This window comes from Enoplosus armatus, chromosome 11, assembly GCF_043641665.1.
Source record: "Enoplosus armatus isolate fEnoArm2 chromosome 11, fEnoArm2.hap1, whole genome shotgun sequence".
NCBI classification, from domain to species: domain Eukaryota; kingdom Metazoa; phylum Chordata; class Actinopteri; order Centrarchiformes; family Enoplosidae; genus Enoplosus; species Enoplosus armatus.
The window spans coordinates 23,020,118-23,045,535 of NC_092190.1; the positions used below are offsets into that span (position 1 = coordinate 23,020,118).

Here is a 25,418-nt window from a genome sequence, read left to right on the forward strand (position 1 = left end):
CCTATTTTTCCATAATTTGGGGTCTAAATGACAAATAGGTACAGAAGGAAGCCGCAAAACGGGCTGCAACATAATCAGGCGCCTGTCAAAGTGCATCAAAGTGGATAAAAGTCAGATTGTTAAGTGTTAAGTGTCTGACACCGTCATGGAAAGGACCCCGACAGAGACAGACAAACCTCACCTCTCGCGAGATTTCAGAGCCAGACTTCTTTTTCTGGTTAAACAAAAGGGTCTGTCTCTGTAGGGATCCTTCACTTAATGTTGTCACTGGCAAAAACGAGCACTTCAAGTGGACGTACTTTGAGGGGCGCAGTTGCCCCCAAGGATCACGTTGCAGCCCGTCTCTTGGCTGCCAGCTGAGGCGATCTACTGGACCAATTCCAAAACCTTTTGTACCTTTCAGTCATTTAGACCCCAAAGTATGTTTAAAAAAAATAGGGCCCTGGTTTAAAAATACCAAAATGACCCTGTAAGTTGACGGGTTCCCGTAGTTTACCCCAGAGATCCCTGATTGGGAAGATACCCCCCATCTGATCAGGTTCTTGTTATTGGGTATGGTTTGGTTCATCATGGTGCAGTGAATCTACTGTAGGAAGGGATCAGACTCATTTTGCCTTTTCCATTCTGCTATCTCACTTGCTAACAATAAGGAAATATAAGTATTCCGGATTTCACCTGGGGGGACAGCCCGAGTCCTCGGACGGCCAATGGTGGGACTCACTGTTGTAGTCGAGTGGCGTTTTCATTTAGGGGGTCCACTGAGCGTGGGCCGATGGTGGTTATTTAAGTGAATGAATGTACAGACTTTACATGTGTTATAATGAGCTTTTGAAGTATTGGTACTGAAAAGGATTTCAGCAACATGCAGCTCTGTACACTCTGTAATATGCCCGTCTGCACTCTACTTTTCCTTCTCCTGAACTCTTAAAACCATTCATCAGCCTGTTTTTTGTTTTTCAACGGGGGCTTCTCCCAATTCAAGGAAATCCACACACGCCCCCCCCCCCCCCCCCCCCCCCCCCCCCTTCAGCAAACTACTGGTCGCTAGCATCTGTTATCACATTACTGGTCTTAGAAACAGACACGACGGTGTTCCTTTGCAAACTGTTCACTATGCATGTTCTACAGTACACTGTCTTTCTTTCGTCTCAGTCGGTCGTGTGATATTCAAACCTGTATTTATATATTTTATTTTGTTCTCTCATGATAAACTGTACAGAAGGGTTTTTTCTTTTGTTAACTTCCACCTGTGATAGATTTGCAACAATGTAAAGAACTTGTTTGCTCTAGAAATGAATAAACTATAAAATAAATTGATCTAGGTGTGTTGTTGTTGTTGTTGTTTTTTTTGCTAACACGTTGTTTTAATCTTGCGTGAGATTTAAAGAGTCAGTCGAAGCTTGTATGTCTTCCCCTAATTTTCTTCCCCACCCACCCCCGCAGGTTGAACCTTGTTCCGTGACTACCACAGGGCCACTGGCAGCGGTAATGCCCAGTTGTCCATCCATTTATGAGCACATGCATCCAAGCGCTGAGGTGTGCTTAACAGCCCTGTGTAAACATTAACCTGAGCAGGCTTTCACTTGACCCGCTCCTAATCTCTCTGCCTTTTTGTTTTTGGTTTTTGAGGAGCGCTGAAGAGATCGGACAGTATTCAACCTGATGTCCTCCATTAGTTTGTTAGCACTTGTTAAGATGAAAAATGCATGTTGGGATTAGAGCACAGCAGTCCCTCCATCACTACTCATATTATTACTGCTGGTGGGACATTTAGCTGCCATGAACTACTTCTCCATGGCTGTTCTCAGACCTGTAATCACACATAGAAGACATAGAAGATAATTGTGTTTACTCCTCATTTAAAGGCTACTTGCCCTTCTCTTGGTTGAATAAAACCTGTGGCCGTTGCCGTGTGTTTGTTTTCCAAAAATTTACCCCCAAACATCATAACCCTAAGTGGGTTTAAAGTCAAGCTTTATGGCCATGCTGTTGGCAGTGTCAACAACTGGTCAAGTGGAGCTGCTATTAATGCATCAACCCAGCTAGGCATTGGTAGTGGGAGGTGTGCCCTGCACACTCCGCCTCTCAAAGGTCATCCAAGGTATGCTGATGAGAGTCCTGATGACATCACAGGGGGTGGGGGGCAGTATATAAGAGGCAGGCAATGAGGCCTGGCTGCAATCCTCTCTGCAAACTCTCAGCAGGCACAAAGCTGTCTCCGTCTGTCTCCACGTCCTCCCCTTGTGGTCCTGGGATACAAGAAGACACCGCACTGGAAAATATGCTGTTCTGCCATTCCCAGCCTGAGTCCTACCACCACCACTCGGCTAGTTACATTAGGTAAAGCACGAGCCAGAAGCTGAGAGGCTTCAGAAACGTGGGGATTTCAAGGCGCCTGCATCTGGGAAAAGTTATATCGACAACAGGTTAAATCCAAGTGCCAGCGCAAAGCAGTGATGTTTGCTTTACTTGCACAAGAATATGTGGAGAGAAGTCGTGCTCCAGGGGCTTGAAGTGTATTTTTAAAATGTTGCATTCATTCTGCCTCCAGCAGCACATTGAAGTCTTTTATTATTCACATTAAACTGCCATGTGAAATTCAAACTTTAAAATGAATGTCAACGGTTCCTTTTAAAGGAGCATTGCATTCAAAATCCACATTTAGACTACAGATTATATATAGACTCCTTTTGATCTCTTTTTCAAACTAATACATACAGATGAGTAACGTTGTATTTTGCAACATCAACCTTTTGCACTAACAGGACAATCACCTTCATCATCCCCGCCCTCAGCCCCTCTTCTTTCCTTCTGGTCTCTTGCAGAGAGGCCTTGGCACCGTTCTTGAAGAACGAAGAAGCGAGGCTCATGGCTGAAAATGGCGCCAAGAGGACCCCCTTCCAGTACATTCTGTGCACAGCCACCTCGCCGGCTGTGAAGCAGCAGGAGGAGAGTCTCACTTATCTCAACCAAGGTAGCTTATCTGTCCTGCTAGCTGAATGTCCACATTGACTAAACGGACCGGAGCTCATTTTGTCACACGTAATCCCGGCAGGGTTAGATTAGCGCTGATGCAGGAACTCAAAAGCATTATGACTCAAGCTCAGGCTAGATCTTGGTAAATTAAACCATGGTGACTTGAATGAATTGAAATGTACACCCCATGCAGTTTGGGACCCTTGCGACTGATATACACAAAGACAGACACCAGGTGGGATAGACTTATGCAGAGTCATCAAATCCAGAGGGCAGTTGGATTGCCAGATGAGCTTTATTCTGCAACAGAACAATCAATGAACCCGATTTAAGTCACCTGTAGAGATTCCCTTTGCTAAGGCTCTCACAGAGTCTAAGTTGTCTGGTTCTACGGAAGCAAAGAAAGGCCATAATAATTACAACCGTTATAAGCAGCTGTATACCTAATTGTGAAATTTGACTAGGGCTGCAACTAACCATTATTTTTTATATTTTTTACTGATTAATCCGCCGATTGTTTTCTCACAGGCCACTGTAATGTCTTCATTTTGCATGTTTGTCTGACTAACAGTCTAAACTTTAAGATATTCAATTTACTGCCATATATGACAAAGAAAAATGTAATCGACCATCAAAACAGTTGCAGACTGACTTTTCTGTTGATCGATTCATCGGCTCATCGTTGCAGATCTAAACTTCACCCCTACTGAATACTTAATATTGAAATATACTCAGTAAATAATAATAATGTATAGCATTCGGATATTTTACTTTGAAAACCATCTATCTGGATTCATGTGGTTTGAATTTGGTTGTTCCAAATAACGCAACTTCAAAAACGTCACAAATTCAGAAAGTTTGTCCCAGGTTTCCAGTCACCCATCTGAACGTTTCTTTCTTGGATCACGTGACTGACAGGACACAACCTGATAGGGCGGAGGTCTGATCGATTCTATTCAAGTTTGATTAATTGTCCTGGGTAGCAGCGGCATCTGGATTTAACCAATATAAAGCAACCTGATTCTTTTTTTTTCTTACCTGACTTGACCCCTAAAAAGGGTTAATTCAGACAGATGGATTTCATACATTCAGACAGATGGATTTCAAAGTAAAATGCTATAAATTCAGTGATATTTAAATTTCAACATGGTTAAATGTCACAAGTCGGTATTCAGTTGCTTATGAAATTCCAACTGTTATGGCCCTTTTCTGCTTCCATAGCTTTCTGCAGACAGTTGTTAATAGTCACACATATAGACCAGGCTAGACGTGAGACAAAAAGCCTCTGAGTCTTTAGAATAACTAACTTACTGAAATCACAGCAGTACGATTTGAAAGGCATTATGACTGATTTATCTGTGCAACATGAGCTCCTACATCTGTGTTCATTTGACTTTCATCTTCTAGTCTACTTCACCCACCTGTCCTTTTTTTGTCTTTTATCCTTTCCAAATTGTTCTTTTCCACTTCTGCTTCACATCATTCTCTAAACTCTAATTGTTTCTCTTGTTGAACAGTGACATTGTGTTTTCTACTTGTGCTTTATTTACCTTTCTTTATCTACAAGTCTGCCCTGCTTATCTGCTGTGCAGTAATTTGGTTGGAGTAAAAACACAATGAAAGTGAGCTTGCTGTAACATCTGCACTGCCATGTAAAGATGGCATGTATTAATTAGTTAATTGCCATCAGGGCCCTCAGCTTAGCTTTGTTGCCATACTGAAAACGCACTGATAATTAGTCCAATAGTGTCCCTCGCTGGCTATTTTAATGATATTTTCTTGTGATGTTGAACTTAATGTATCATAGTTGATCAGGATGGAGATGTAAACGTTTTCTAGTGGCTGGCCTTCATATCTGGCTTAAAAGTTTCTAATTTGATTACATTTCTATCTCCACCGCCTCTCTTTTCTGATTGACTGATTTCCCATTTTTCAATTTTAATCAGGTTTTTTTTTTTTTTTTTAATGTTTTAAAATGTAGGTCAGTCCTACGAAATCCGTATGCTTAACAGAAAACTAGTGGAGTATACAGATATAAGCAGCAAATATGTAAAGGTAGGTGTAAGGTATTGTGTTTGTCTGTTTTTGACTTTCACTTTCTCCTCTTATCTGCTTTTATGTATCCATTTCCTGGTTTGTCTAGGGTCCCTCAACTTCCCTTCAGGGGTGGGGTGTCGACCTCGGAGAGCTCGGTACTATCACCCAAACTTACTTTTCCTCTCTCCTAGATTTCACATTGACCACTTACAAACACTCAACTCATCTTACCCTCACGTTTTTACCACACACACACTCTCCGCGATTCATCTGAACACACCAATCTGCTTTTGTCTGCATTACTGTGATTTGGGCATCTTTATACTTTATTAGTACTATACTATATTATTTCTGGTACTATGTGTCTTTCCTTTTTTTTATTCATAGCATCATATTCCTTTTTGAATAAAACCCATTAGCCGCCCATCATCTCTGTCATGCCACTTTCATTTTCAGCACACAGGTTGTTGTGTGTCCTTTCTTAATCCCTCAGCGGGGAACTTTTGCATCGTTATAGCAGCATACAGGATAGTGCAATAACAAGAGACATAAGTAAGAAAAATCAAGATATAATAAGGAAAAACAATAAAGGAAAAGGTAAAGGAATTTTACTGTAAGATGTAAGTCGAAAGTGACTCCATTTATTGCGAAGACGTTTGTCAGCACACTCACTTCAGAGTAAGGGGAGGTCGTTTTATTTCATTTCTGTGCGAGTGCATCCACTTGACATGTCTCTGTCGTCAGGCTGCCATTGCTTGAGACTGACTGATGTTAGCAGTAGCATCCTAGAAACACGAGAATGGGACAGGTGGCATCTATGCAAACACATGACGCGCTGGGTCCAGGGCTTTTTGAGTACTGGTGCTCAGTCATGCGAGCGCCTCCCTCCATAAATATCCCAATGGTACATGTTTAAAGGTTCCTAATTTCATTCGTTGATTGATTTCATGCCCTGGCAGGCTTTAAAAAGGTTGTACCCCAGTGATTTAGTATTGCGCTTCCGTGAAGACAGGGGACTCACAAGAGACATTCAAAAAAGAAATGTCAAAATCAAAGCAGCAAAATACGGGATTTTACATTTCCCATAATTAGACCCTCACTGCCTCCTAAATGCCCACTACATCCCAGTTTGTAAGGCAGGCTTTCTGTTAAAAAAGAGAGGTCTCAAGCCCAATCCAAGAAAAACCTGGTGACGTCACCAGGGGCATTTTCTCTAACTTAAGAAGTGAGTGGTACTCCTCATGTCGGGTAAACTGAACTTCGGTGGAGTACCCCTTTAATGAAATCCTGATCTATGAGCAGGGACAATGTTATTTATTTGTGGTTGATATGGCGACAAGATGGATTGCCAGCCAACATAAAATGGGTCAGTTGACAGATTTAAGACATGGACTGTCTTTGTTCAGGGTTCCCACATGCCTTGGAAGTCATCTGAAGTTTGTCTGAAGTCTTATGAGCTTTGGAAAATAAATGGAACCAAACATTTTTCTTCAACCTGATCATAAGTTCTCAGTGGTGCCTGATTCTTGCACCCCCAAATTGTATGCTTGAATATCACCTAACAAGACCTTGAAAAGTCCTTAAAGGTCCCATGAAACTGAATCAGTACTTCAGTAAATGGGCTTAGCGTTGAGGTAAAGAAAGTTGGATTGGATAAAGGTAGAAAGCCGGGATTGTTTCGCAGTGAGTTTTCAGTTCAACTAGTGCAGCATGAGGTCACCACTGAAGGGGCACTGTTTTCCAGGAAATAGCAATTTCTCTGGAATCTCAAGTGTCAATTTCAAGGGATCTTTAAATTTGCTTTAAATGTCCAAGTGAATGTGGGAGCTCTGATTTTTAGGTGGAAAGTCACGGTTGGTGCTGCATCTCACATGTTATCACATGTAGCTCATTGGCAGTGGGTCATTTTCCTCATGGGTATGGAGCATGAGTGATGTATAACGGGTAGGAATGGGGATGGAATTCACAGTGGATTTCCTCCTTACCCTTGACTAATGAAACTACCTCAGTGTGTTTTAATGAATAAATGAGGGGAGCCTTTTCGCACTTTGCCCAACAGCTCGGCTGTTCGGCTTTGTGCGAGCTGCCCTGCTCGAGCTGTAGCCGTGCTCCGGCCTGAACGCCTGATCCTGCCTGTTCACAGAGCATTGTGCGCGTGGTGTTCCATGACCGTCGACTGCAGTATATAGAGCACCAGCAGCTGGAGGGATGGAGGTGGAATAGACCTGGTGACCGGATCCTGGATATAGGTGAGTTGTTTGTACTAACATATGACCCGATACATCAAAGCTCACAGATGTCTGAGTTACTTCAATCTGGACCGAAGTGGTGGACCAACCAAAATATGTTTTGTTTTTTTCAGAAAATATGTTTTTATTGCAAATGTAAATTGGTTGACTCTGGTTATTTGCAGATATCCCGTTGTCAGCGGGGATACTGGAGCCTCGTTCACACCCCCTGCACCTCAACACCATTGAGTTCCTCTGGGATCCCGTCAAGAACGCTTCTGTTTTCATCCAGGTACAGGTAGATTCTGGTGAAACGTCTCGGGAAGTTCATGATACAAATATGGCTAAGCCTAACCCTCTTTTTTCTTCTCAGGTCAACTGCATCAGCACTGAGTTCACCCCCAGGAAGCATGGCGGGGAGAAAGGAGTGCCTTTTCGTATCCAGGTGGACACGTTCACCACCAACGAACACGGGGAGTACATGGAGCATGTCCATTCTTCCAGCTGCCAGGTCAAAGTCTTCAAGGTACGAAACTTTTTTCCCTACATGTTTTCTGTCCACATCTTTAATAATCGTCGGGCTATATGATCCATCAGAAATATAACTTCATGTATCTATGACAGGTTCATATATGTCACTTCTAATGTGTCATTTTGTTGTCTTTTGGGGGGGAAGCCTAAAGGAGCTGATCGCAAACTGAAGACAGACAGGGAAAAGATTGACAAAAAGGCTCTTCAAGACAGAGAAAAGTATCAACCGTCCCACGAGACCACTCTGCTGAAAGAGGTGAGGCCCACTGTTCATCACACGGCGGAGCACATCGCTTTCGTTTTGTCAGCCGTGGAGTAATGCTCCAACTCGACCCCACGGTGGTACATTCTTGTGTGGATGCTCACAGTACATGTTCCACCAGCGCTGCGTCACTGTGCGTTAATGTGTTGTTTGATACTGATATTCTTTTTGAAGGTGCGCTTGCTGCGGTGCTGAGCTCTGTCAATGATTGGGACTCTTGGTGCGTCACTTGAGTGAAGTGCTTCAGCAGTTTCTGTTAATTCGGTTTGCCCTTCACATGCATGAAAAACAAAAGCATGCACTCAATGATCTTAAAAAGAGATCACTGAAAACCATCCTGTACTTCAGTAAAAGTAGTAATACCTCAATGTAAAAATACTGCATTCAAATTATCAGCAGAATGCACTTAAAGTGCTTATTATGCAGAATGTTATATTATAATAGGGACAAATATCATTGTATTTTTTATTATTTATGCATAAACGTGTAAGCAGCTATTCAATACTGTGATTGGTTGAGGTGGAGCTAACTACTTAATGTACTGTTGGTTTCATCCGTATCAGTGGATATTTCTAAATGGATCACAAGTAAAATATGAAACTGTAACTGTAGTTGTCAGATAAATGTAGTAAAAAGTAGAATATTTCCCTTTGAAAAGCGGTGAAGTATAAAATGGAACATAAAGAGAGAGCACCTCAGGATTGTACAATACTTAAATTGTAAATTTACCTTCCATCCAAGCTAGACAGTGTCTCCTCCTGGGGGCTAAAAAACAATAAAAAAAACAAAGCTCACTGAAGGTTTTTTGTTCAATACTGCAGGCGGGAAAAACCAAAACAATGGGCTAAAAAAGGCTAAAAGGCCATACAGAGCTGAGGGGGCAGAGCTGGGTGATAATATAATAATATTAACTTTGCCAGGTTGAATAATCAAAAAACACTTCCTTCTTCTTTGTTCTGTTTCTCTCTCTCAAGTGTTCCCCTTGGCCCGATGCCCTAAATCTCACCAACCACAGCAGCAGCAGCAGCATGCCATCACCAGTTTACCACAGCTCACCAACTTCCTGTAGCTTCACAGATGGGTGAGTCAGCATCCACGCCCAAAACCTGTTCTTCATGTAGTTTAATGAAGCTCTGGACTAAAAGTCGCATCGCTTGTTGAAGTGAAGCCAAAGCCTACAATGTCAAAATGTACGATCGGGTCGGACCGGGTTTCAGTAGCTTTGTCGGCGATTTCAGAGATCAAGGACACTCAACCAATCTCCCCGATCTGTTCTTTCTTCCTCGTGTGCTCGTTTCTGTAGCAACTGTTCTCCAAACCAGCAGGGGGAGCTGCTCATGCCCGGCTGCTCTGATGTAAGTAGCGGCGAGCGGGTGCAGTGTGAAAGTGTTAATCTTGCTCTCTTATTCCTTTTAGGCCATTGTTTGGAGACAGTGGATGCTGTGCTGCTATACTCATTTCAAGGGCTCTTCTTCTTTTTGACATGTAGCACCTCCTGCCGTCGTCCTCGCTGCAGGACACTCAGCAGTGGCTGCACCGTCACAGGTTCTCACCTTTCTCAAGGCTCTTCTCCAGCTTCTCAGGTAACGGGGGGGTCAAAATCACAACACACCTTATAACCATGGGACAATTATACAGTAGGGGAGAGCAGGCACACAGCTGAGCTCCGTCACAGGGAGAAATGATCAGTTTTTTGAGCAGGAAGGAAGCAGGATGGGTTTTCTGCTCTTGTTGCAGGTGCTGATCTGTTGAGGATGAGCAGGGAGGATCTGATCCAGGTCTGCGGCCCAGCAGACGGTATTCGCCTCTTCAACACCATGAAAGGAAGGTGGGGCATTGTAATACACTTCCACGTGCTTGGTCACATCAGAGTTGTTTTTGTGCTTGCAAAATACTGTAGGTGGTGCTGGAAGCTGGGTGACGTAGAGGCTCGTGTTTTGTGCAAAGATCTGAGTTGATAACAACGTTGACACACTCGTCTGAGTCTTCCTCGGTTGTCACTGTGCACCAAGAGCATTCAACTTAAGGAGCAGCAGCAACCAAAGCAAGCATTTCTACATGTGCATATGGAGGAGCGCTCTTTTTGCCCCGGCCTTTGCCTCTCAGGCACCTCCAACCAAACAGACATTTGCTGTAAACTTCTCAAATGGTTGAAGAGTTCAAGGCCCAAAGAGGTCAATTTCATTTTTGTCACAACAAAGCTAAGATTAGAGAAAAGTTGATGAAGAAAACAAACGCAGATTTGTGTAAAGAACCTTCCCATTACCTGCACATAAGCCCTAAAATTGTGTTTCGGTAGACAAGAAGGCAAACACAGAAGCTTGAGTCCGGTTACTACTGCATGTTCTACCTACAGTCGCTCACAGTCTCTGCTCACGTTTCAGGTGTATACAGCCCCGTCTTACCATCTATGTGTGTCAGCAGCAGGCCAGACACCAACCTCCCATCAAGCCGGGGGGTGGAGACAGTAAGTGTGCACGCCACTTTGTTAGGTACACCTGTACAATGCAAACCAATACAACAGCCACATGTTTATGATTGAGGTCACAGTTAAAATAGGAAAATATCAGAATATTCTTTTGGCCAGAGAAGCATACAAAAACTCACCGAGGGAAAACGTTTTGACAATGAATAATGTGACCTAGTCGTGGAATTGTACGTGAAGCTCGTTCATGCGCAGCCCTCCCGTCTCCTTTGTCTTCCCTGCAGTCTACCACGCCCTGTACCTGGAGGAGCTGACGCTGCTGGACCTGTCTGAAAAGATCGCTACGCTGTACAGCATCACCCCACAGCAAATTACACACATCTACAGACAAAAACCCACCGGGATCCACGTCTTAGTCTCTGACGAGGTACCCTCAACATCTCCTCTGTCAACCACTAACTCCACGCACCTTTGAACCATCCACTGATATATACCCTATAACCCTACATATATATATATATATGCTATATGAGGGCCATCCTGGATTTACGCTGGACACCACTGTTGCGTTACCGACCTAACTATAAACAGGTCGGGTTTCACTCGCTCACCTGATCAGGTTGTATTGTCACTGTGATACAGAGCAACTTTAGTCAACAAGTGCTCACTCAGTTGCACAAACCTAGTTTAAGACTAGTCTTGGCCTTAGACTGATCTTACATTGCCAGGTCTAGACAAGTCTAATTAAGCCTGTTGCATAAATATGAAGACTTAATTTGAGGTAGGAAAGTTAGCCGCCTCTCCCTCTGGCTAAGCCTGAGGTGAGAGCTCTGTTGCTATGGCAACACGCTGTTAAAGACACAGGTATGTTGATGGTTTTTGCAACGTAAATGGACAAGAGAGGAGAAAACTTTACATTGGAGAGAGTTCAACTTTTTCTGAGGACGCAGTGCTTGCTCCGTGCTGAAGGGAGTTCAGTTACATGAAGAAGTGAAATAAGTAACAAGCAATACAATAAATAATAACCCTAACCCTTTATAACTCAGGTGTTACAAGGCAATTAACATATATGCATGCTATATGCTAAATAATCCCAATAACAATGAGCAGTTGAGCATCAGCAGATGAAACTCTTTACAAAAAAGAAATATAGCACTGCAGTCTCAATAACAGGGAGGAGACAAGACGAACAGCCAAAGCTGACCAAAACACAGTGACAACAACAAAATAAACTCCCCGTGGCAGAGAGATCTGCTGAGCCACGCCTTTTCTCTCGCGCTGACTATTCGCCTTCATTATTTCTAGGCTAGCAGAAGCTAATGGTGACACCATGTAAAAGGATGGTCGTGAGGGAGGATTTATAAATGATGATGAACTGCAGGTGCTCACACCGGTCGATCCATTTGTTTCAGATGGTGCAGAACTTCAGGGAGGAAACGAGCTTCATCCTCAGCACCATGAGGGGTAATTGTTTTTGCAGTTCACCTTTTCACCTCACAACTCGCCGCAAAACATTCAGCAGCTCGGCGCCTGGCTTGATTACTGGTGGTTTTGAATGATCTTTTACTGGCTTGCTTTCTGTCACACAGATGAAAACACCGACGGCTACCACGTTGTGTTGAAATGACCGACCGGCACTCAGGAGGTTCATCAGTGGAATTGTACAGACTGTATATAAAAGTCCTTCTAGACTACAATGTGTGACATTCACTAAGATTTACAGTAAATGCTGTTAATTCTTCAGTTTACTGTTGATTTTGTTTCGTTTTCTTTTCATTTTATTTGTGTTTTTGTGAAGTTACTGATTCATGCATTGTAATTAGTGGCAAACCCTGCTGTATTACTCCTTCACATGCGCTCACATTTTTTGGCTTAAACGCCTACAAATGCAAGCTAATGACTTTCGTGGCAATAAAGCAAATGTCACGCAGACAAATGAACAAAAACTGTATTATGTTGTTTTAATGCAATGCTCGTTTTTCATGCTTGTCCCCAGTTATGAAACGCAGTGATGAAGCCTCCGTTCTCGATGAGCGTGTAATGTGAAACTTGGAAAGAGGGAGGTGTTTTGTGCGCACATGCCTACTTACGTACGTTTCAACAGACCGTTTGGAGGAGGATTCTGACCACCGTGGCTCTACCACAGAGTGCACTTCACTCAGAATAAAGCATTTTGCACTGTTGTCTGTGGGTCCACAGATTTTATTCAGGCATATGAAAATGCAGGCAGTGAGCAAGGCGCGTTACGGCCTCATCAACTGTTTATGTAAAGCATAAAAAAAGAATTGTTAAACAATTACTTGAAGTGAACATAAATGGCAGCCCAACGCTGCTCCTGGAATCTGTGGTATTCTGCCACTCAACCACAGGTAGGCTTGGCTCCTAATTAAGAGAGGCCCCCAGCCAATGAACCGATCACCACATTAGTCACTCAGGCTCCTACTTGCACGCACACACACACACACACATCTGGCACACATTTACGTATGAACTCGGGTTTTGTAAGAAGCGATTCAACAGAATTGAAGTATTTCTCAGTCTTTCGCCTTCAGACCAACCTCTGGGCACACTCACAGAGAATCACGTTGGAAGTACAGTGACTGTTTAAAGGAATTTAAACGGCGTCACACATATCTGCTCTGTAGAGCGAATGGGACGTGGGATGATGTGGTCGACAGTCTCAGCAAGTTCAGAGTAAGGCTTTGACCCCCTACCTTACCAGGGTACGTAGCAAGCTGTCATCTGCAGCACATGAAACAGCTTAAATATGTACCTGCAAATGTCATTTTCTTCAGGCGTGGTCTTTATTCCTCAACCCCGCAGCTAACGAAACAACAGTAGGTTATTATTATCGCTCTCGAATGCACACAAAGAGGGAATTTTGTACCAAAAAGGCCGTAACTTTGGAAGATGCTCTCTTGATTTGGCTTACTTTGAATGCTTAAGCCTTTTATTAGCTTTGGCCGAATTGTGGAATGCATTTTTGCACAAAATGAGGACTGTGGATTTTGTCCCCCCATCTCATACACTGGAACTGCCTCTCTTCATGGCCAGTATGAATTACTTTAACAACCAAAAACTGCTTCGCTGTATATATGGGCATGTAAACACAAAATGAGCCCACAAGACACATGGATAAGGATCGCGCCAGAGAAAATGACCTCTTGTGCTTCTTTAGAAGATGTTCAGCTGAAGCATACTGGCAGCTTGATAACAATAACCTGCTGGTGAGAACTGACCGCAGTTCAGTGAAAAGTCGACAGTTTTCAAAAGGCAGTTCTTACTAAACCCTGATAGGCTACACCCCTACACACACACACACACACACACACACACACACACACACACACACTTAACATTGTGTTTCGTTTCCTCTGAACTGACAGCCTCCCCGGGCACCGGGCGCCACTGATCATCTCTCTCCTCTCTCTTATTCACTCCTCCTCACTCGTCGCAGCAGCAGCCCCGCATGAAGACCTGCGCGGAACACAGCGAGGGACGCAAACGTGGGTAAGTCTGTATTGTGTGTGCGTGATCAGAGAGACATGAAAAACAATATATCCTCAGTTTTATGATGTAGCCCATGTTGGCTCAGCTCGGTTGATGGCTTTATTGCAGCTTTTAGATTGGTTGGTCCTCTTTGATATTGCATTCATTCCTATCACAGCCATAGAAAAGCCCTTAATCAATTATAATAATACAATAATAATATTCTGTTTGCTGAAGTAGCCTACGTTGGAATTGTGTAATGAACAGACAGTTTTAAAATGACACCTTCTTCCTGGTTTTTTTTTATTTCCTGGTTTTTTTATTTTAACCACAGCCGGCACCAGAGAGCACACTGGTGAAATTAGGAGTTTCTCATTCAGCCAAGACTGCCTCTCACTGCACCATCAGACTGAGAAAACAGATTAGATAGGGAATTCAAACATTGCATTAGTGTTGATGTGAAACAATTAGATATTCATAAGTGAAGTGTAACTATTGCAGTCATTAACACTTAAATGTAGTTAATTCAGTTTTACATCTCACGAACACCAGTGCTGATACTACAAATCCTGTAAGTTATTGAGATGTCCCGGTAGAAATAACCTGACCACTCTCTTTATAATATCTGTTGAAAACCACAAAACACTCAACCAAACGGGTCCTTCCATCTGTTAGTAATTACATAATGCTGTTCCATACCTGTTTAGGGTTTGTTTTATCATACTATTGTAATACTCTATTTCATTGTATTATTTGATTTGTTATTCCAGTGCCAATTACAGTTGGGTGATAAATCAGTACGGCGTACTGTGAGACAATAGCCTTCTCTCTTGGCTGACATGACTTGTCATAACAAGCTGAGGCATAACTCATAATGGTTTCGATTTCACTGAAGTGTTCCAGACTGCATTCAGATCGAATCCAGCGGTTGCGGCGATTAGTGCAGGGTTGTGTGCGTGGTGTGGGAGCGATACTACGTGGCCCATTCGTGTGACGTCATGTTGTGAACTTTAACCCCCAATCCAGAAGGTGGTGGTAATGCAGAGCCCCTTGTGGTCCCAACCGCCGCAGCCTAAACACACCACCCACCTTCAAAATGAATGGAAGGACTGCCGTTTTTGCTGCAGCGCCGGATTTGGTCTGAATGCCGCCTTATGGCTGTACCAGCTACTAACAGGCCATACATATGTTAAAAGCCTTGGTTGTCAACACAAGAAAGGACAGGTCGTGTGACTTGTCAATCACAAAGTGGCCCCGCCCTAAAGCATATCCTGTTTTATCGTCTATTTTACTCTTGGAAACATAATTTACAAAATGAACATCAGGCTGTATTGGAGAAGACTTGAAACTAGCAATTGAGACCATGAACTCGTGAGGAAAATGTTCCCTGAGGTAATTAATCAAGCGAGAAGTAGGTCATTGTCTCATAGACGTCTATACAATCTGACTTATTTTTGCAACCATTGGAGTCGCCCTCTGCTGGCCATTAGAAAGAATGCAGGTTTAAGGCACCTCCACATTGGTTTCACTTTTCAGACCCGGAGGTTGGTGCTTGATTTGACCGCATAGTCAGACCAGCCCAGTCAGGTCCGCTCCGGTCCTCTTCTCGTGTCAACAGCCATGCAGAGAGCTCCAGTTCATTTAGGTTAACAAATACACAGACAGAAAACTAAACCAAAATACTTCAGGGATGAGGGTTATCATTCATTGTCTACCGCGGTCTCCAGTATCTTTTGCAGCAGCATGCCACTCCCTCTCATTCCCCTGGCATCTGCCATCAGGCCGGCTCATATAATGTATGACCGACCCTCAAAATGACAAATGACAACCCGCGACCGAGCCATCATGCTCAGTGCCAAGGCTCTGGAACCAAACTTAGTCAGAGAGCCATTACTAATGTTAGTTACATCTGTGACTGACAAGTAAAAATGTCACAAGTTCTATAGACATTTGCTGAGTTTTTGATGCTCAGAGTTGCAGACAGTTCAATACCGAGTCCTAAATATGCTCATTTTATATACATCAATTTATTAATATTTATACTTTCCTTTGCAGCATTAGTGGTCAAGATTTGTGAGAAGAGAGCCAGCTATCACAGATTATCAGGAAACATGAAGGTAAAGCCGACATCTATGACATCTTGTGTTGTATGTGCTACAGTACAGTGTCTAGTCCTCTGTTGTGAATTGCTCTTTTTTAATTATTTTTGTAGCAGTGGTGATCTACGTTTGTGAAGGAGGAACCAACGCTGTTATGGCAGATCAAGGCGAAATGAAGGTAAATAACAGTTGAAATTATCAGCATTTTAGGGATTAGATGCTCCTATACCATAATTCATTTAACTGTCAACTACAATAAAAGAGGTCTTACATTAGATTCAAATGCATTTAAAGATAAAGTTAACAAACTAACACAGATTTGTAAAGTTTGTTCACTTCCTATGTAGTACACCACTTCAAATCATTGTGCATTACCACACCTAATATTTCAACACTAAATATGATCAACAAATAATGAAGCGTGCAGTAATTTGAGTTCAACAATTTGGAAAAATAAACACTTTTTATTTTAGAGTCAGGAGGAGGACCTGTCACCTGACATCGTGGATTGGAGTAAACATCAAGTGAGAGGATGGGCTCTCAAGTTGGATATGGATGACAGAATGGCAGAAATACTGTTTGAGCAGGACATTACTGGGCGTACTCTTTTGCTGTTAGATACAGCAGACTTAAACAAAATGGGTGTGACTTTTGGACCAGCAAAACTTATCATTCATTCCAGAGATGAGGTAGTGAAATTAAAGAAGGAAGAGCCAACAAGCTCTACAAATCAGCCTGGAAGACCATGCAAGCCTTATCCATTTTGTAGGTACCATGAGACATATAGATACATGGAGAGCGGCATTCTCGATATTACAGAATCGGGTGCCTCAGACTTTATTGAACCCTGCCACGAGTATAAAGCTTTCACCAAGACAACAGATGAAACGGAAATGAGCAAGTTCACTGATGAGGTTATTCGCTTTGCAGCTGCCTGCATGAATAGCCGCACCAACGGCACCATACATTTTGGAATAGGGGACAAGCCTAACTTCATCCATGGTCAAGTGTTGGGAGTGGTTGTTAAGGACAAAGAGGCTTATGCAAATGAACTAAAATCTGCCATTGATAGTCACTTTGAGCATAAACACAAACAGACTGCTCAAATTTCCATCAAACCTCCTCGATTTGTTGGGGTTCTCAATAAGAATATGACATCATCTGACAAATGTGTGATAGAAGTGGACATAGTTCCTGACTCTATGATCTGTGAAGAAAACATCTACCACACTTTCAACATGGACACAAAAAAAGCCAAGAAAAAAGAAAAATCTAAAGAAACAAAACCATCAAGACGCTTCTTTGTCCGAGATGGCGGTAGCAGCAGTGATCTCCTCGCACCAACCTCATTTGCCAAACCTCTGCAAAAGTACAACCAGTTTGTTGACAGTATAGCTCAACTATCGCAACTCCGAAAACAAGCTGAAGAGAAGCACCTCAATGTGATAAAAAGCAGCACTCAAGGCTCCAGATTAAGTCAGATGATAACTGGTGGAACCCTCTCTTTAGATAAGTCACACTTTGAGTGGTATGTGATAGTAACTAACAAATCACATTCAATCCAGTTTGAATCACTAGGATTTCTTGTAGAACTCAACCCAACAGCTGTTTTGGACTTTGATCCAGAATCAGCTAAACATGGGTTACAGTGTCACTTCAAAGAGCAGAGCACAGTAAGTGTCCATTTACCAGCACAGTATAAAATCACAGAAGGAGTTGAGGACATTGCAAGCAAGTTGAAATTAACTCGAAACACCAGCTGGGTATTCTGCAATGGAGGTATTGAGGATGAGGCACCCTCAGAAATAGACCAATGGTTGATGGACAAGGGAGCCTCCATTCGAGATGTGATTTCTTTCTTGTGTCGGAAAGATGTGCTTCCAAACAAGAGATTCCTTGTCGTTTTCTTACTTTTGTCAACAGTGAGTGACAAGATGGACCCTCTTGTTGAGACTTTCAGTACATTCTGGCAGGAGCTCAGAGGCCCAGAGCAAATCCTTTGTATATGTGACAATGAAAAAGCATTTACCTCCTGGAGGGACCTAATTGAGGCTCGGTGCGGAATCAATATCGCTGGTAGATGCATATATGAGCTCAGTTTTGCTGAAGTCAATGGCACTGTCCTTAGTCTTCTGTCAAAGAACCGTAGATCGCAGCGTTTCTTACCCTGTGGTGGGGGAAGCAAAGTGCTTCTTGAGAGGAAAGTGGAGCGTAGCCTGAATACCTTAGAGGTCCTGTGCGTGAACCAATGTGAAGGAGGAAACGAGGACAAAATTGTCATAGAGGAGAACTTCTACAAAGGAGGAAAAGTGTCATGGTGGAATTTCTATTTCTCAGAGCAGCCTGGATCCACGCCGTTTATCAAACGAGACAAGTTTGACTTCATCATGAACACAGTCATACCAGATTTGTGCTCCCTGAGAAAAGCCTGTGTGTTGTTCAACCTCATGCATGTACCTGGATGTGGTGGGACAACTTTGGCCATGCATACTTTATGGGCTCTCCGGGACAAATTCCGTTGTGCTGTCCTCAGGGACAGCAATGCTGACTTTGCTGAAGTAGCTGAACAAGTGGTCAAGCTTTTAATGTATGACCATGAGGAGCAATTACCACGGGTCCCTGTTTTGCTGATGATAGATGACTTTGACGATAAGGAACAAGTATTTGACTTGCAGCAGCTCATTGAAAAAGAATGCGCAAAGAAAGACATTCAATCTAAGTCTGCACAGGTAATTCTCCTGAACTGTATGAGGTCAGAGTCCTCTGAACAGCCTGAACCAACTGACACAGTAGTCATTGGAAATGATCTCTCTGAGAAGGAGAAGAAACTGTTGGAGGAAAAACTTGTAGAAATAGAGAAAACACACAAGAATGCTGAAACGTTCTATGGATTTATGATCATGAAGAAGAACTTTAAGCCAGAGTACATTCAGGGTGTGGCCCACAACACCCTGAAGAGCTTCAACGTGAATCAGAAACAAGCACAGCTCCTGGCTGTTTTAGTACTGTTGAGTGTTTACTGCAAGGGTGCCTGTCTTTCCGTCTCTCTGTGTGAGGAATTTCTTGGTCTTCAACCAAAACCATTTTATGGAACCATCAAAGTCGAAGAAGGATTTGGGAAATTTTCCACTTTAATTGCCAGCTGCTTAGTTGAGGGTAAGGTAGTATTCAAAGCTGTGAAAATGATCCATTCAAGTATTGCAAAGCACTGTTTGCAGGAACTTACAACAACACACAATGTGACCAAAGCTGATATTACTGACCTTCTGCTGACCACAGACAAGCTTTATGAGAGCACACAAGGCAAAGACAAACTCCTGCAAGATATTCACCACATTTTGGTGAAGAGACATCATTCAATGGAAGAGGAATCTCAGTTCTCTCCACTAATTCAAGACATTGCAAGAGAAACCCCAGGACTGGAAGAGATGGTGCTAAGAAATGCATCAAAAAGATTTGAGAAAGATGCCGTTGTTTCTCAGTTACTAGCCAGGTACTATTACCTAAAAAAGAAGGATTTCTTGGAGGCAAAACATTGGGCAGGGAAAGCAAGAGACCTTTCCAAAGACAGTTCATATTTTGCAGACACATCAGCACAAGTTATCAAGCATGAACTGAAGAATGCCATTGCAAACTGCAAGGAAGGGCCTATTAGTCCTGACAGATTGGACACATTTCTCAAAATGGCTAAGTCAGTAATAGATGCATTCAAGGAAACACAGAGCCTTGCAAAGAAGGAGTCAATTCAGCGATTACAAATCAAGGCTGACAATTGCCCTTTCAATACATCAGGATGCCTGGGAGAAATTCAGGTCGGAGTACTTGTCATTGAAGTTCTGGCAAAGACCCCCATATTTTCTTCTAACAATGTCCGCCATGACATAATGAGTGAAGTTCTCTCTGGAGATGTTACACTTCAGGATGTAGAGAGATGTGATCAACGGCGCAACAAACACAGACTCTACTACATCATTCTCAGACCGTTTGAGGATGTACTTTACAACCTCAAATACAGGATTAAGATGAACATTGACTTCCTTGACAATTTCTATGTGAACTTGGGCTCCAGATTTGGAATGAAAGACAGTCGTGAGCAAGTGGCCCAAAATGAGCTTTTCAGATGTTTCAAAATATATGCAAATCTTTTCTGCAAGACAGATTCTGCGGCTCTTTTGAAGAATAAAACCATGCAGCTCAAGCTGAGAGTACATCAGGCAAGACAATACCTGGAGAAGTTAAGAGCTGATACTTATTCTGGGATTCTGAATTGTCTCTCAAATGGCACGCCACCTGAAACAATGGAGAATATTTTCAAACATTATGATTTTGTTTGTGCTAATGACCCGACTGTGAAGGAGAGAATCAACTTGCTCTATGTCACTGTTGTGTTGAGTGTCATCAAACTGGAATCAGCACACATTCGGCCATACCAGACGCTAATGGATCTCCTTTGCAATGTTCTGCGTGAGCGAATCCCATTAAATGATAATTTGCCTCTGCATTTCATTGCAGTTGTGCTGTTGTGGCCACAGCAGCACAATCCACAATGTAGAAGTCTGGGGAAATACATCTGCCAGATGAGGACCTCCTATCACACACAGATGAAGGAAGTGTACAATGGCAAGAGGCCCATTGTCCATTTCTTCCTGGGGAAGAAGCAGGGCTATGAACGACTGGTACACCTTGGCAAAATCGAAAGGTGCATCAGGGCTGGGCAGTTTCCCTCCATGTGGGAAAATGGCGAAATATGGAGAGAGGAGAAGGTGGGGGAGCTCCTTTGCAGGGTCACTGGCGAGGTGAAAAGCAGGTTGATACTGGCAGATACTTGTATCCCAGATCTGAAGGTCGAAGTCACTCCAGTGTTTCGAAGTCAGCTTAGCGGGCGTGCCGAGGGGTCAAAAGTCTCATTCTTTGTTGGTTTCTCGATGAAAGGCCCAGTTGCACTCGACATTAACTAAACTTTGAAAGCAGCCTGTTCCAACACACAAACACACCAAAAGAACATAAAGATGCACATATTAAGTATATAGTTATTTGCAATAAGCACAGTGCTTCATTGTGCCAAGTTACGTTGTTCAGTTAAGGATGTTCTTACTTGTATTGCATGTGTGTATCCTTTTACACCCTTGTATACTTTGAAAAGGGATCGTAATTAATTGTGCAACGGTACGTTTCTGTGTGTACCTGTGGCTCTCTATATTACATTATTGATACCACTGTTTTGTCAAGGGAAACATTTGTCAAGTATAACCTTAATATCAAGCCTCAAATGCCTAAAAATGTTATGTTATGATATTAAAATGTGTACTGTAGCTCACAAGTCATTGTAAATATGAGCCATATTTTACTACTGAAAATTCAAATGTAATGACATTATGAAAAAGAATTCAACTATCATTTTTTTTGTCATGTTCTGCATGCGAGTAAATGTCTACAATATATTGCTCTATGAAATGAAATAATCTGCATCATAAATGTTACAATACATTTACTTTTACTAAGTATGAACTAAGTATGAATTTGCAAAGTTTTACACACGCTGTCTTTGATTCTGCATGTTCCACTATTGATACAACCGATTTGCTTTAATTTGCCTGTAAACAATAATTTTCTACCTAAAAACAAGCACTCTTGTATTTAACCGAGGCATTTATTTTAGATACTGAAGATTGAAATGTTGTTTTTTTTATGTTTGATGTTTTAATTTTGTGTCTTTATTCATTAACGGATCTAATGGTTGAAATACAATAGTTTTTACCTTTTGTCTTCCATATTTAACATCACTTTAGAGATTTTATTCAAATAGCTTCTTTTTTTTTTGCATTCCATGAAAAACAATGATGGACGTTGAGGTTTTCATTACCTTTCTAATAAAGATGTTACCATGTGAGAATCAGTTTACCATTTACTGCACCATGTGCACAAGCTGTTACCATCCCGTCACAAACACATCACTCACTAAAACTCACTATAAACAGTGCAGTGTACTAAGCTGTTTCATTTTGTTTACATGCCATAGTCACTAATGAAGTTACAAAAACAACATAAAGATACGCTTACATTAAATATATAGGTATTTGCAATAAGTACAGTACTTCATTGTGTCAAGTTTTTCAGTTAAGGGTGTTCTTACATGTATCACACAGGGGAGGGCGCCACGAGCGCAGAAATGATCAAATCCTTGGGTTATGTGTTCCACTGTGTCTGTGGTCATGATTGTATTATTGCCCATAATATGACTGAAGAGATACAATATTCAGTTGTGTTTTGTGCTCCAGTGTCCAAAACCCATAAACACAGAGAGGGTAGTGGGTTACGTTTCAGAAAAATCATGTCAAAGCAAGCATAGGTTCACTTTGGATGTCCTGCCACTGGACACTAATCATATGAAATGAATCACTGCTTTATAAGTGAACAAAATAGGAAAACACCATTTTTATACAACATATTTAAATATATGCCACATGATTATTATAGTTCTGCAAACCAAAAAGTACATGTGTAACACATTTTAGAATCTCCTCATTTAGGGTGCATAATAACTACACACAGATGGTTGTAAGTGAACTCGAGGGTGGAGGAGGGTGGTGTGTCCCTGCGGCAGGCAATAGACAGTCGCAGGGTCACCATCCAACTCTCTGGATGATGGACAGTCTTGACTTGGTCAACAGGACAATGCTGCTCCCATAGCCATTTCTGCTCACAGGCTCTCACACAAGCACCTGTAGGGGAGCTGCAGACGCTGTGTTACCGTGTGGGTCATGATGATAAGGGAGGTGCGGGGCCTGCCACTGAATATGTATGTTGCCTCCTGGCCTCTCTGAGCGCAGGTTCTCGGCCTCGAGACAGGCCCCCGTCTGTGTCACGCTGATGTCAAAGCAGCAGCTGGCTCAACAAGTGAAAAACACCTGTAAGAGACTGTATGTGCAGATTTGAGCAGAAGCAGCACATAGATGCCAAATGATGGTAGGTTTGCAAAATGGCAACAACAAGCTAGTTTGGTCATTAGTGTGCAGTGTTTCTGTCTTTCTGCCGCGCCTGTCAAGATGGATTGAGTCAGATGTTAGCCCTAAGTATATGTGGGGGTCAAAGGTCATTCTGGTGATACGTGTGTCCCCCCTGTAGGATATTGTAGTGAAAGGGAGCAGTGGATACCAAACATAGGTGTAGATTCAGGAGAAGACAGGGACACATGTCCTTTTACTCAAAGAAAGTAACAACATACAGGTGGTCATCCTTCGTCCCTCTGTTACTGTTGCACGTGTGCTGTGATTGGCTTTTGTCTGTGAAAAATGAAACACATTTACATGACGGATACTAAGCACTGTGATTTGCTGCCACCCACACAAAAGTGAAAACCTGCACCTTTGGCATGGAGGGTCAACAAGGTCCGAGTGACTGAGCGAAACATTATACGCCTGCTGTCAGAGAGCGGAGCTACTACATCTTCATAATACGCGGGTTGGAAAGTGAAAGCGAGCCTGTTACTGTGTCATCCTGCTGCGTCTCTTCAGAAGGTACATGTTAAAGAAAAAAACGTTAAAGGTTCAGGAATTTAAAATCCAGCCATTGTAACTCCTGTAACTTCATTGGACTCATGTTGGGCTCCCCAGGACCTGTAGCACGCTTAGGATGGGTGGAGTTCCCCTGTAGAACAACAGGATATTGAGTTGTAATATTCTCCAGAAGAGGAGGGACAGACAAACTAATTCATTAACAATAATTTAAAGAATAAGGCTGGTGATATTCTAGATTTATCAACAATACCCACACTAACTAAAGCATGTTCCTGGTTCTGTGAATTCTCACTAGCACACCAAGTGTGTATAAATCCCCCCACTGAAAATAGTCCCCCATCTAAAGCTCTATTTCCTCCTGTTTGAGGAGCTGTCCATATATTTGCAACCTGTTTTTAAAGACTTTCGTCAACTTTAGGAACAAATGGGCTCTGAGCTGAGTGCCAGCAGCAAAGTGTTGAGACACAGAATAACACATCACTAATTATTTATACTGTAGCTGATTTTCATGTCAAGGTATTGATCATAATACAACACCGTTCCCATTAGCATCGAGCTTAATATTTGACCTGCATTCTTTTTTCCATCAGTAGAAAAATCAACAAACCAGACAGCTCGGTCTGCTAGTTATTATTTATATTCATTAGAAAATGATTTGAATTTAAGCATAAGCTTGGGAGAATATTCAGTCAAGATATTTTCATTTGTCATGCTTAAAAACTCGTACATGTTCGCTGTACAAACTTTGGCCTCTGTGTGTGTGTGTGTGTGTGTGTGTGTGTGTGTGTGTGTGTGTGTGTGTGTGTGTCTCAGAGTGATCCTGACACACTACTTCCTCCCCTGCAGAGAGCGTATCAGAGCTGTGTAACGCTGACCTCAGCTCACCATCAAGTCTGACTAAGCCCTTTGTTGCGGTCCCTCTCTTTCTTTGGCAGCCCGATGAAGTTCTTACTTTTGACGAACTGAAAAGCACGTGTGTTCCTTCAGTGGCCAGCGGGGATGAAAATGATCCCGATCATCCTGCGACCACTCCGCCATAAAGTGCAGCTGTCCATCCTACATCAACACATCTGTGAAAAGCTGAGCCGGCTGAAAATTGGAAGGAAAACTCACGGTCAGCTATGCCTTCAGAGATTTTGCCTTCACAAATGTTCCCGCTGCATAATGCATCCCATTCATGAAACATTATTGCTGCGATCGTGAACTGGATTTAGAGGATTGGTATAAATATTTCTATGACTCGTCGCTATGAATTCATTTCAGAATAGCAGACATTGGCGCGCCACAGATCGCACTGTCACACTTGCTTCCGTGATTAACGGCAGGCTTTTTCAGCCAAGTCATAGTAATCAAAGATTTTAATATGTGGATCTGTAGGACAGTTTCCCACAACCCCCTGGGCAGCAGTTCTCATCGAGCCTAAAATACACGACCCTGTTGACCTTTCTCCCGAAAGTCCACTACCACCCAACCCAACCTCCCGACTCTGTCTGCTAGCTTTGAATTATAACCTTTGCACACTGGCGGGAGCACAATGTGACGCTTGTGATTGTATTTTAATTCTGATGGTGAAGTGAAAAAAGATAGCTTCCTCTGAGAACGGGCTAGATTTATGGGCCCTGTCCTGGCCGCCGGCCCCACATCCTCTCTGATCTGCTTTTACTCCAACGACCCCTCGACCCTCGGGGGTCATTAGAGAGCCCCCGAATGGTCCGGCTGGCCGCCAGCCCATCTCACACTGCTTGTTTTCCAATCAAATCACTATATTTAACGGGGACACGAGCCCAGGGCCAAGTCCAAACAGACATCTGTTTGAAATTGTTCCTCGCAATTATTTCACACAGAAGTTCTCCC

General features: G+C 42.6%; 2 protein-coding genes across 2 annotated transcripts; both read left to right on the forward strand.

Annotated features, from left to right (window-relative positions):
- Nucleotides 1-2,281: 2,281 nt before the first annotated feature.
- Nucleotides 2,282-12,104, forward strand: tfcp2l1 (transcription factor CP2-like 1). The gene is made up of 15 exons (XM_070914741.1): nt 2,282-2,340; nt 2,826-2,974; nt 4,958-5,031; nt 7,157-7,262; nt 7,427-7,533; nt 7,615-7,767; nt 7,918-8,028; nt 9,009-9,115; nt 9,338-9,389; nt 9,524-9,617; nt 9,772-9,862; nt 10,419-10,501; nt 10,744-10,886; nt 11,872-11,923; nt 12,049-12,104. The coding sequence occupies exons 1-15, from the start codon at nt 2,282-2,284 to the stop codon at nt 12,084-12,086; spliced, it is 1,419 nt and encodes a 472-aa protein (XP_070770842.1). The 3' UTR covers nt 12,087-12,104.
- A 1,753-nt stretch (nt 12,105-13,857) lies between these two features.
- LOC139292464 (sterile alpha motif domain-containing protein 9-like) lies at nt 13,858-21,887 on the forward strand. Its single transcript, XM_070914809.1, has 4 exons — nt 13,858-13,969; nt 16,004-16,065; nt 16,161-16,225; nt 16,521-21,887. Exons 3-4 carry the CDS (start codon nt 16,202-16,204, stop codon nt 21,003-21,005), a joined length of 4,509 nt encoding a protein of 1,502 aa, XP_070770910.1. The 5' UTR covers nt 13,858-13,969; nt 16,004-16,065; nt 16,161-16,201; the 3' UTR covers nt 21,006-21,887.
- The last annotated feature ends 3,531 nt before the right edge of the window (nt 21,888-25,418 follow it).

Coding starts and splice junctions, on each gene's coding strand:
- LOC139292464 (XM_070914809.1), top strand. CDS start 16,202: ATGGCAGATCAAGGCGAAATGAAG. Junction 16,226..16,520: donor CAGATCAAGGCGAAATGAAG/GTAAATAACAGT, acceptor TTTTTATTTTAG/AGTCAGGAGGAGGACCTGTC.
- tfcp2l1 (XM_070914741.1), top strand. CDS start 2,282: ATGCTGTTCTGCCATTCCCAGCCTGAGTCCTACCACCACCACTCGGCT. Junction 9,390..9,523: donor TCATGCCCGGCTGCTCTGAT/GTAAGTAGCGGC, acceptor TTTGACATGTAG/CACCTCCTGCCGTCGTCCTC. Junction 10,502..10,743: donor CAAGCCGGGGGGTGGAGACA/GTAAGTGTGCAC, acceptor TCTTCCCTGCAG/TCTACCACGCCCTGTACCTG.